Source organism: Manis pentadactyla, chromosome 2 (assembly GCF_030020395.1).
Source record: "Manis pentadactyla isolate mManPen7 chromosome 2, mManPen7.hap1, whole genome shotgun sequence".
Classification (NCBI taxonomy): Eukaryota; Metazoa; Chordata; class Mammalia; order Pholidota; family Manidae; genus Manis; species Manis pentadactyla.
Window position 1 is genome coordinate 67,185,321 of NC_080020.1, and position 13,431 is coordinate 67,198,751.

Sequence of the window (13,431 nt, forward strand, 5' to 3'; positions counted from 1 at the left end):
ACATTTGAAGTCTGAAGGAAATACAGCTTTGCATGGCTGAATAACTATTTCTTAGGTGAGGAAGGCAGCCATAAAGGTAAAATTAACTGTAGAATTTGCTGTACAAGGTGCCATCACACCTGGGAAATGGCTTACCTAAGTCTAAAGCCTGCCCAACTCTGAGAATAATGAGCTCTTGAGTATGACTTTCTGGGTAGGTATGTGATCACTATTATCACCATGACTATCTTTTCTCATACTAATTTTGACATACACTCAGAGATATTATAATTTGCCTACCTGATAAAAAAGTTTAAAGAGAATCTTACTCTTTATTTTTTAGTATAAAAGAGGAAAAATGTTCAACCTTATTTGAAAGGTTGTAATCCAAATAGAAAATATATTAGGAAGCATGTTCAGCAGATATCTTAACTTAAATCCATCTTTTAAATGATGACATTATTTTTATTCTAGTGCTAAATTTTTTAAATTAATTTTTAACATGTTTTATTAAGAGCCAAAAAGGTAACATCTCTGTCATGGCATATTCCTTTAAAAAAAGGTAATAGCAGTTTTCACATACAGCCCTAGACTATAAACTGAATTCTTAGTTTAAGTTTTTCTGTAGGTTAATTTCTGGTTATGATAATAGAAAGTAACACATATGGTAGGAGATATAGTTAACTGAACTCTAGCAAAATATGAGGCCAAGAAAAAGATATTGGGAAGATATTTCATTAATAGTGTACCATTAGCATACAGTACTTAGAATTTAAACCCTTTTCATTATACAAGAGATATCTTCTTATTAATATGTTCTGTGAAAGGGTGAGCATATCCAAGTATTTATAACTGAGAATTAAGCCAGCATAAAACAAAAGGAAAGTCAGTTGAAAAAATATCCAGAAATTTGGCCTGGGTACAGTTCTCAAATTTGGCTGAATTCAAACATGAGCCATTTTTTGATTAGCATCTTCAGTTAACAGTGGCCACACCCGGAGTCAGATATTCTCTCTCATGCTCTCAGTCAAAAAAATAAGGTAGGACAGGTAGAAAATAGGAGAGGGACACCAGTATTATACTTTTGGCAAATGAATGAGGTGTCCAATCCTTTGCTAATGTAATACTGGCAGCTTTTGCCAGAGAAGATGGAATGGAGTGTGGGAGAGTTTTGTTATCATTTAGCAGTACGGTGATGTAACATGCAGTGGAGCCAGTGCTGGCCAGGGAATCAAAAGAATAATAATAGAAGCAGTTTCTTTTCAGTTTTTCTCATTGACCCAGAAGAATAGCTTCAGGATGACCCCATCTCCACCCTTTTCAGACAGATGGGTTTCTCTTGGCAGGTATTTGCTCTGTGAGCACCCCCAAAGGGAACAACAAACCCCCTGCCATGTCGGGGCTCTCAGGGGGTGGCATTTCTCTCCATATGTATACCTGTCTTCAGATCATGATGATGGATCCTGTCAATGGATGCAAAATTAAGAGTAACAACTCTCTTGACCTAGACAAGCAGAGAAAGAAGGTGTAGGAAATACATATATAGTTTATACTAGCAGTTCAATCTTTTCTGAGAATGTTCGGCACTATCAAAGCAGTGGCCACTTGGTGCTAATCTCTGCGTTTGTCTAAATTCCTGAAAGGGTGGAGCAGTAGTTATCCTCAGTTTATGCCCTTGATTTACCCTGGCTTTTATCTAGTAGGCAGGAGAGTTAGTTGTCTGTATAATTGTTTTGAGATCTTTTATCACATGGGACAAGTGATATGGAGATTATGAGGTAGAAGCTGGACAACCTATTTTTCTTTCAAAGGGAAGTAGGAATTTCTAAGAGCTACAGGTCTCCTCAGTGGGCGGGAGACCTTGGGATCTACTTCTCATAAGTCAGACCCAGGCAGAGGCCTTAACCAGCTGACCCAAAGAACCCTAAAACCTCAAAGGATCTGAGACCTCCTAGAATTATATGCAAAACATTGTTCCTATGAACACAGTTGCACAGCTTATACTAGATTCTAAAAAGTTGATGACCACACACACACACACACACACACACACACACACACACACACACACAAAACCAGTATTTTGAAGAGCTGACACAGCAAAGAAGCAGTGGAAGGTCCTAGAGCAGGGCTACCATTGAGAGTGTTAAACTTAGAGATGGAATCCATTAAATGACAGTAGTATTTTACATAATTTCTAGCAAAACAGGACTCTGAAATTATGTTTATCATTCTTTCTCCCCAAAATATTTCCTGTTCAAACTGACATGCAGTAATTAATTATAAATTCATTCATTATTGGTGTTTTACTAAAGAAGCATGTTTATGGCAGGGAAAAAAGCCATATAATATGAGCTAAAAGCAGCAGGTTTTGCCACTCAGCAATATGTATCATACTGAAGCCATTTATTCATGTAGGCACTATGATAAACAGTGGGAATGTAATAATGGGGAGAAAAGACCTCTGACTTTTAGGAGATTAAAGTTTTAGGAGACAGCTCCCAATTATATGTGGACATAGCCAAGTGCTACAATGAAGAGATGTGAGAGGTAAAACAGCAAGGAGCATGAGAATAGGAAACTAAGCTGGCCTGGGATCTGAGGGCCGGAAGAGGCGGTAATAATATCTAACATTTATACTGCCCTTACTAGCTCTCAGACACTTCTCTAATAAGTTAACTCAGTTGCAGCCCCTACACCAGCGAGGCCGACAGTATGTAACTGTCCAAAGCCACACTGTTGGTAGAGAGCAGCGTCAGGACTTGACCTCTGGCTGGCTGGGGCATAGTCCCCCACTGTTGGCTACTCCACTGTACTAGCCCTTGGGCTTTGGGTTGTGATACTATAAACAGTATGCCATATAAAAAACACACAGGGGGCAAGTTGAAGTGGGGAAAGACAGAGAGGTGGAGGAGTCTGACCTCCAGCTTGTAAAAGTTAAGTTATTTCTGATTTCAGTTCAGATTCATGAACCTTTCTGAGGCTCAGCTTTCCCTACAGGTCCTTCTCCATTCTCTCACCGTATGAAAGAGGGGGCCTGACACTTACCTGTGGAGTATCTAAATTTCCACATATTCAGCTTGTGTCGGGTTGTGTGTTCATTTCAAAAATAATCCCTTCATCCTTTTAATCATTTATTCACTTAAAGTCTTACCCTGTTTGGGGTATTACATATGGAAGCTTTCTCAAAAGGGATAAGAAAATAAATTCAGTTTTGAAAACTAAGGTGGAAATATCCCTCGTCTTAGTTTTGCCTCAAATGCTTTCATAGTCATGTAAATTTAAAAAATAACTGAAAGTTGAAAAAAAATGCTGGAGAAAAGGGAAAAGAACTATTTTAATTTCATCTAAGTGTATGTGACAAAAAACAGTGCCTGCAGGGTCTCCATGATTTTCCATCTACTTAATTAGGCTTACATGACAAAGAAGGTCTTTACACACCATGGGACATGGTGTTTGCATTCCATTCCTTCCCCTGCTGTGTGACTCTATGGAAGCCGGCACTCAAGGAGGCACAGGGTCCCGTCAGGCCTCTGGGATACCACAGCGCTCTCCAAAGTCCCACCTGCTCTCAGGAAGTGACTTGGGTACAGGAAAAAGGATGCTTATTATGTGTTCTTGTGTGGTTCCTGCTGACTTGCTATTGTAATATTGTTAAAAAGTTTTCTTTACTGGAACAAATATGTTCCATTTGGATTATGTCATGAATTTCGTCTGGAATAATGAGACTCTTAATAGCTTTTGTGTGTCACCTCCTTTTTATATCACTTGTCTGGTGGCACCAAGAATACTTCCTCACAGAAAATGGATCCATTTACAGTCAATAATAGGGTGGCTAGTGTTCATTTTTCTTGGGAAAACTAAAATGTGCTCCTTTTATCCTATTACACTGATCCACCGGCTTCAGGTTATCTGATGTTCTAGCTTCTCATTTTCTCTTGTATCTTAATGCTATTATTAACAAGAATTCTGTTGCTAATGGTTTTGAAAAATAATATGTGTGCTTTCAGCCACTACCCGTATTTTTATGGTTTGTCTGATTTAGCTGGGCTTTGATAATTATTCCAAATACTGCTTTGTTGTGGATCAAATGTGAGGGGCCCTAATGTCCTTTTATATTTTTTTCAATGTTCTTAATTTTGCTACAAGAGAACAGAGTTAATTTTTTAACTGTTAGTCACTAGGTAAAAATCTCCTCTAAGTATATCGTCTATAGTTGCTATGAGTGATATGTCTGTATGTATATATGTATCTATCTGTATAGAAAGAGATGGAGAAGAGAGAGGAAGATAGGAGAGTTTCCATTTTTTAAATTTTTTTAATTTTAGAACAGTAGTTCTATGAATATCTTTTTTTTCATGGTGAAATTTTTTTTCTAAGGTATGATTTTAGTTTTTTTACACACACAAAAAATTATATTTTAGAGGCAATTGCTTTACCAAATTACCAGCTCATCATTGATTTTATATCCTTTTGCATACATTTTCTGTTTTATAAATTATCTTCAAACCTCTTTTGTCAAACAGAATACTAAAAGGAATGTATGTAACTGTCCAAAGCCACACTGTTGGTAGAGAGCAGTGTCAGGACTTTTCTCTCCATATGTATACCTGTCTTCAGATCATGATGACAGATCCTGTCAATGGATGCAAAATTTGTGTATTTCTTTACTTATCTGTTTATTGACATTCCATCTATAAATATTTATTGTTTTGAGGAGTGCAGTTTAGGAATAGGTATAAAATCTTTGTTCTGGGCCAAACCTAGCTCTTTCTAGGACCCAAGGGATTTCATACATTTATTCTTTAACCAGTTTTTCTGAGTGCCAACTTTGTGTAAGAAATTAGGGGTTCTTGAGCTACTGTGGTAAACTGGACATAGTATCTGACCTCAGGGATATCATTTCATATTTGTCATGAATGTGCCTCAAACACTCCAACTATCCTTTAGGTGTGTTTCTAGGGGCAGTTCTTCTAACTAGGCAAATGTATAGGATATGCTCTTAGAAATTTCCTACAGGTGTTTTCCATATTTCTTCCAGAAATTAAAAAAAAAAAATTCTTGACCATCAAAACAATAAAGTTTTATTTTCATTTTTGACTCAATATTTTGCCCAATAACACCTCTTAGGTTGACTTGCTGAGACTGAAATCTCCAGATTTTCTTATGTCTAGAGAATCGTTTTCAACCACAAGAGTTTTGGCTAGAGCTCATGGTCCCTCAGGCAGTGTTCTCAAATTCTAGTGTACAGAAAACTCACTTGGGGCATTTGTATAGACAGAATCTGATGTCCTAGGAATATTTAATAATTCAGAAAGTCCTGGCCACACTACCCTAAGTGAGCCATGAACTTCATGTGGGTCTCTTTAGCCCTGAAACTGTGACTACCTGGATTTCTTCAAATGAGAGGGTTGATGGGGACTTAGGAGACTTTCATTAGTTTCTCAAAAGGTTCTGCATAATGCCATGATGCTGCTAGGAGCAATAGTTTTCATGTGGAAGCAAATACTGGTAAAATCAGTTACACTACCAGTAACAGGAACCCAGTGCAAAAGATCTACCAATGGGAGGAAACACTATAAAGCAGATATTCAAGCAGTCAGCTGTAATCTAGAGCAGTGTCCCCTAAACAGTTGTTTTTTTAGAAAATCCCAAAAGTTAATAGAAGTGTTTGAACACTAATGTTCATTTGTCAAAGAAGTTTGAGAAATGCTGTTTTAAAAATTTTCCCAAAATTATAGATGTAAACAGAGACTTTAATGTGCTAATTTGTGTTGTGAATCACTTTAAGTAGTATTTGGTATGTAGTAATTCCCAAACCTATTTGATCATAGCAACCTTTTCAAATGCCCTTTAACAGAGGGACAGACACTGGTCCCTGAGTACAGCATAATAGTAAGTAACTTGTATCATAACCTTGTCATGAAGAAAAATTTAAATTGTGTTCTAAGTACTTTAATGGGAAAGCAAATAATTTTCTATTGTATTTTAGAAAAATTTTTATTAAAATTATATATAGAGAAAAAACCTCAACTATCTAGTTATTAGTAACATTAGCTTATTCATTGTTAGTTGATGGTAAATTGAAGTCTTGCTCTAAAATGGAAATACAACTTAAAAAAATAATGTTATTAGACTTTAGAAGAAATTTGTATTTCCTGAGAATCATGGAGCTCATCCTATAATAAAGCAATAATCACTACTTCAGATATTTTATAGCAATAAAGGGTAGCCAGCTAAGCATAATTGCTTGTGTATAAACTTGTATGTCCAAAGTTTCTTGAAGCAAGACATTTCCACAGTGATAAAAAAAAAAATGCTAAAGGCCAGATTGACTTAGACAGGGAAAGAGAACTCTTGGATTGACTATATCCAGATAAGGTTTTCTGGAGAGGTGGCATGGAGAAGAGAACAAACAGAATCTTGAAAGGAGGAGAAATTAATTTAGTGAAGACAAAATAAAAGGAATCTCTGCTGGTGAAACCCTTTACTGATTTGGTGGTTAACAGTGAAGGGTCTAAGGAATAGAAAAACATATGCTTAGGCAGATACAAATCATGAGCTAAGGTGACTGTGAAGAAAATAAGACAAGTATGGGAAATGCTATTTCATCCTTTGTGTTTAATTTTGCTTTAATTGGACTTCTATGAAATTAATTTTTCACAGAATTATTTTCCCTGTAAATTAAGAACCCTAACAATACCTCATGGGAGAACACTGAGGTAATAAGTAATAGGAAACAAGAACTACTAATTAATGGACCTCTACCATAATCACTGCTTCTTGGGACAATAATGATTAGATTTAGGTCATACATATTTTTCTGTCCTCTTTCATTATTAAGTTATAAAGATGCATTGGATTGAAATAGATTTACCTTTCAATATTGTTAAATTTCTGTAATAACAAGATCTTTCTAAATCTAGGTCTTAAAAGTAAGACCTCTTCAGGTAGAATCCTCAGACCCTACATAATTTTTAAATAAGTAGCACTGGTAGGTTATAGTGTTTTGACTCTTAAAAACTGTGTTTTTGGTTGGGGAAGATGCATCTGGCTTACTTTATAAGCATTCACAATACCTCTAATTTAGATCTGAGCTATACAAAGCCTTCTTAAATATGTTTAATTTCTAGTCAAACTATTAAAGACTTAGAAAGGACCCTTAAAGTATTTGAAAATTTGACTTATAAACGTTTAGTTACATAAGGATCACTTAAGATTTAGGAGGTTAAACCAGCACCTCCATCTCCATGAGCAAAACATAAACAGGCTAAATGAAAATCAAGCAATGGCTAATTGGATTGTAATATATTTATTCTCTTTTTAGTTTTGGGTCATAATTTTAGTAGCAAAATCTCATTTAGATGTCCTGGTTGTTTATGGTTATATTCTCTGTGCCTTTAGAGGAACGGTAGGTGTGAGTAAGGCTGTTTGGAGACAGACTTTAATGTATGCAGGGATAACATCTGTTCAGAGATGAAATGGTTTTTATAGGTACTTGTAGATTTTTGAAGCATTTTCTTTTATTGTTTGAAAACTAAATTCCACAGTTTAAGTTGGTTGACAGGTTTCTTTCATATTATCTGCAAAGATACCATGACATTATTTTATCCTCAATGAAAAACTGTATCACATGCTACAAGTTTGATGCCAACATTTTAAGTTTTAACTGAAGGGAATTGTTACTTTTCTGGAACCTTCCTTCTAAATCCATGTCACAAAGTTAATCTTTTTTCACAAGGAATCACTGGCCTTACTCTATTTTAAGTAACAGTCTCAGTGTTTTCTTTCCTAAGGCATTTTATGTATACTCTATAAGAGTACAAATTTTCCAGTTTGTAATTAAACCTCAAGACATGTCTTAAATACTTGTTTTAAGAAGTGGCAATAATAAAAGAAAGATTCTTTAAACCCTGGAAAACTTGTTCAAAAGTGCCATTGGTGAGTTCAGCCTTATTCTCCATACTTCTAAAGAGTGTAAGATATTTTTCTATTAAAACAGTAGTTTGATTTTGTAAGTAACATAATTATAAAAGGAAAGACATGAACCTTTATCTTAAGTTGTATTCTTCTTAATGAAAGTAATAAATATCAATTACTTAGAAGTTATTTTAAAACAATATCTCATGAACTATATAGTCTAGATTCAACAGCTAAGTTAATTTGCTTCTTTTTCATGATGCAGGAGCAACACTTCTAAAGTTTTAACGGCATGTCCTTTATCTAGTCTTTTTTATTTTACATTTTTATTTTAATTTCAGACTTAAACAAAAACATTCAGATTTTCAAATGTTAATATTTCACCACATTCCTATAGTTGCATTCTCTTTTTCAAAACTTTCTTTCCTGAACCTAGACTAGGTTACAGATATTTATTTTTATATATTTCAATGTGTATTTCTTAAAAATAAGGGCATTGTCTTTCACAACCACAGTATAATTGTCTAAATCAGAAAATTAACAGTCATGCAAGAATAGCATTGGATTGTAAGCCTTACATTTTACCAAATTACCCCAGTGATATCCTTTATAGTAAAATAAAATAAAAGACTGATCATGTATCCTAATCTTGGTGTTTTGTGACACACACTTTTGAAGACTATAGACCAGCTATTTTTCTATCATATTAAAATAGTGGGGTTAGCTATTTTGTAGAATGTCCATCAGTTTGGGTTTGTCTGATGTTTCTTCGTGACTAGATTCAAGTTACACCAGACTTATAAAAAATAGAATTGTGTAAGGTGTGATTTACAAAACTGAATTATATTCCTGTTTACAACTCTGAGAACCAATAGTATTATTTGTCATATTTGCATCAAACAGAATACTCCAGCTTCCCAGAAAAAGACTCTCCTAGGAGATTTTGTATGTATTTCTTAAAGAATAAACTTGGTTTAATTATTGAAGATCTTGATAGTTTTAATGATTTATAGAATCACATAGATCATCCTAGTATTTACTGAGAAAACAAACAAAATGTACAACACTATTCATTTTTCTCTTTTCAGTTACTTCTGAATGTCCACAGAAAGGAAACTTTTCCCTCTCTTTAGATGAACTCAAATTCTTGTCACAGCTCATAAAATCCTTTTTGAAGCTGGAAAAAAATGTTCAAGAATTGTTTGAAGAACTGTTTTTATCACTCAGGAATACTTCAGGTAATGTTCTTTTTTTTAAATTTGTAAATCTATACCTCTCTCTTTTTTCCCCTCCTGACACTGAATCTATACCATTACCTGAAAAAAAAATTACGTGATAGATTTCTCAAACATTAAGTATAATGCATACCATAGAATTACATTTTTATCATTTATGCATGGAAAATTCCATGATTTCATTTGACAAAACATCATAAGTCAGTTCTGAATAACTGTCTTTAGCTAAAATCTCATATATATATATATATATATATATATTTTAATTTAAAGAAACACAGCTTGACCTGTGTAAAGAACAAGCAGACTGAATCATCTAAGAGCACATTTCTGCTGCTCGTAGCCAGACGACCTTGAGCAAAATATTTAGTACCTTATATTTTAGTTTCTTCGTCTCCAAAACTGTGGTGTGGAACTGAACTAATATTCTCTGTTTTCTTTAATGATTAGATACTTGAGATTCCAATGTGTTTTGTAGGGTAGTGAGAACTAAATGATTGAGTGTATGTAAAGCATTTAAAACAATGTTTTATCTCTAGCATATCATAAATAATGAATGAAGTAGGTTTTACAGTAGTAATTATAATTCTACATTATTTTTAGTTTGTCTTAACAAAATCGTTTTGAAGAAAGCTGTTCAATGTGTGTTGAAGTAATATTTCTGACATTAAAAGTAGAATTTGAAGATATAGTTATGTGCTCTGTTCATATCTATACTTGCTGAGATTTTCAAGTATAACACAGTGAACGAAACAAAGTTTTCTTTTACACACTACCATATATCATTTTAAAGAGAATAAATTTAGAATAGTTGCTGCATTTGCAAAACAATCAATCCGAAAATTCCAAAACCTGGTTTCTTTTAAGGAATTATATATACTTTAATGTGTTTGCTTTTATATTTTTCTATTTACTTTGCCTAGGTAAATAATAGAAAAGTTACAGGACTGGAGTTTGTTTTATATTAAGCATAGCTTACTGGCATTCTACGTGTCAGATTAAGTTTAAAGTAGCATACTAAATTACAAAGTAAATAATGTAGATAATTTTTCCAAAGTTGGAGATAATTTGAAGAAAAATGGAAGTGGATTACAGATTTCTAAAACTGACAAAAATCCCAATGGGGAAATAATGACAATATAAGACAGAAAATATGAAAATTAAAAGAGAATAAAAAAGTAGATTCAATTTGGAGATAATGTGAGCCCTAGAGGGTCCTGTAGGTGGAACTGTCTGCAACAGAGAGATCTGAGTAGAGAAATATGACATCCTAATTTTGATTGACATGTTGATGCCTTGAGCAGTTGACACTTGGTGTTCGTACTCGTCCATCATACTTGGCTAAGATTTGGCATCCCTCACCCATTTCTCTAGCAGATCTTCCTGAGGTGTGGATCAAGAAACAGACTGGACTCCAACACATTAGGCTCATTTACCCATTTAGGCTCATATTGCATTGGTCCTAGCCCAGACCCAGAGAAATTAGGTCGATTTTGAGAACTGTATTCTCTTAAGGACTGTATACATTCAAAATTAGAATTGTGTTACAGTTATATCATAAATATATAATACTGAAATGGCCAAGAATTAAAGTAAGTTTTGACATATTAATTTCAGATAAAAAGAAAAAGCTGATTTGAACCCATTATATTAAGATCAAGCAATGTTGAGACTCTTGAATGCTTTTTATTTAAGATCAGTTGTTACCATTATTGAACAAAATCAACAGAAAAAAATATATAATTATGCCACAATATACTACCTTACCCAAAATTTGTCATCATATAAGAAGCATGGCAGATAAAAGCAACTTCAATATCACATTAATAATAGTGTACATAGTGTACATTTGTGGATTAAGAAACATAGCATGTGGGAGGAATTTTGAAGAACAGGTATAAGAAGTGTCTAAATACTAGAACATCCCCTTGTGATACCAATTTTTCTTCGTTGTTGAAATTCATATTTTTCACAACAAAGCCAAGATTGATTTGATCTGACATAACTTTACGTAAATGGCCTCCTGAAAAAAATGATCTTGAAGGAAATTGTCAAGAAAAATCTTAAATATTTTATTCAGTGTAACTGAATTAATCAGTTCTTATCAAATGCATTGGTTTTTTAAATCAAGAAGAAAAAGATTCCTTGAAATGGATGATTAAGGAAACTAAATGTGTCTTAAGTTATCTTGATAGTTAATATTTGGCTTAGAAATCTTGTGGGGGAGAGAATGAAGAGAAAAATCAAGTCATTTGGTTTCCTGTGTTTTTCTTTTGATTACAGCATATTTTGCTAATAAAGGTCTTGGAAAAAGTTGTCTACTATGTCTGTGTAACCAAAACAATGTGATGAAAAGTGACGTGTTTTTTTTTTTTCATTGTCCAGATGTTTAAAAAAATATCCAGGTGCTTAACATCACATAGAAAAAATATAAAGATGATTAACCAAATATTTTACTTTTTTCTTTGATGTTTGCTGCTATATTGTTGATTTAGCCAAATTGGCAGTGCTCTTAGTAATTTGAATATGACACAATAGATTTTGTAGAACCACAAGAAATACTTTCTGAGAAAGAGAAGATATTTAGTCATTATATTTAGTTGCTTTTTTTGGTCATGATTTGATGGTTTTCTATTTTGATCATTTCAGAAAATGATGGGATATTATTTGTCTGTTATGGTGCCTTACTGTATTTTTTTTAAGTGATTGTATCTCATGGAATGGCCTTGAGTTTGATTTGTGGGGTACTTCTAATGCTCCTTTAGAATAAAGTTGTTCTTTGGGCAGTTCCTCAAATTTTCCAAAGGTGGCATCTGAGATTTATCTAAACCAGGAGGTTTCTTGGCCCTCATTTTTTCTTTAGCCCCAGCAATGACAAAGAGCAATGGCTGCTTCAATTGGATGTAAGAAGAACACTTAGGGTTTGTCTCAGAAGAATCAAAGATTTCAGATCTTCTGAAAGATTGTTTGTACTCTTAGGGGGTCTTAAGAGGGGTCAAATGGCTTCTAAGAGTTCCTTAGCTAGATGGTTAAGGGATTGTATTAGGGAGGCGTATGTAGTTAAGGTAAAGAGGCTCCTAGGGCTTGTAAAGCTCATTACACTAGGACTTTAGCTGTTTCTTGGGCAGAGAGGTCGAAGGCTTCCACATTGGAAATTTGCAAGGTGGCCACCTGGGTTTCCCTTCATACTTTTTCATAGTATTATCTCTTGGATGTAGTCTCTTCTACAGATCCAGCGTTTGGTGGTGGGAGGATGCTTGTGAGCCAGAAAAGAACAGTGAAGAAAAGAGAGACTCGTAGTTCCCACTTCGAGCTGCCAACAAGGCAAGTTGCTTTGTAGTGCACATAATGGGGGCCTATGAAGACCAATTTGGGTGTGAAAGTGGATGTCATAGGGAAGTGCTGCCAACCTCTACTCTCTATGAAAGAGAGCGACAGTGTGGAAACTAACCAGAAGTGCAAAATGAACCACACTGAACTCTGTAGGGGAAGACTCTTCAGCAGCTGGCATTCCTGTGACCCTCTGCACTCTACTGAGGTCCTTAATCTGGGCATACTCTTAAAGACATCAATGTTGATTGCATCCAAATAACTATTTTTAGAGTGATGAGCCAAAAATGGGTACCTGCTCCAGGCAATACTAATAAGTGTATAGAATTGTAAATAAATTTTTAAGTAGGTGAAATAATTGGTTAAGTGTTCACAGAACTCATAAAGTTTGCAGTGCCAAATTTTGAAATTGACCATTTTGAATTCCAAACAAATATAAAAATGCCACCATTCATTAAAACCATGAGATAGCATCTTAGTCTAGATTCCGTGTTATTAATCTTTCCTTAAGATGATCCCTTTTGCTTCTCTATATAGAATCAGGTTTTTTTACAGTCTTTTAAATTTTTTTGGTGGGGAAGATTATATTACAAAGGTTATCATAATTGCTTGATAACTCATTTGCTATTTTACTGTAGAATTGCTCATCACCAAGAAAAATCTCGGGCAGCTTATGTTAATTTCTTACTCATCTTGAAAATAGGCAGATGGTTTATAAAAACATCAAAGCACATTACTTTGAGTGAATAGCATAATTTATTTGGGAGTGAAATGATAAATAGAAGATAATTAATTTTTTAATGATAAATATAAGATAATTAAGAACTATAGCTATACAATGGCAGACAGTTCATTCCCTAAATAGATCTGCAAAGCTTATGCTTTGAACTAATGTTATTTTTCCAGAGTAAATACCTTTTAAATTGGCTGGTTTTATGAACTATCTGTAGAAAAGTAAACTGACATT

The 13,431-nt window shown here is 34.1% G+C and overlaps 1 protein-coding gene across 3 annotated transcripts in view; it reads left to right on the forward strand.

Annotated features, from left to right (window-relative positions):
- The window catches only part of KIAA0825 (KIAA0825 ortholog), a 432,275-nt gene that overhangs the window by 118,061 nt on the left and 300,783 nt on the right, over positions 1–13,431 (forward strand). For 2 of the 3 annotated variants that reach the window (XM_036925703.2, XM_057493384.1), the window contains one exon: positions 8,988–9,137. In XM_036925703.2, the coding sequence (XP_036781598.2) occupies positions 8,988–9,137 (150 nt within the window). Of the gene's footprint in view, positions 1–8,987; positions 9,138–12,352; positions 13,229–13,431 lie in introns of those variants that run through there. The other variant, XM_057493388.1, reaches the window with a different exon arrangement.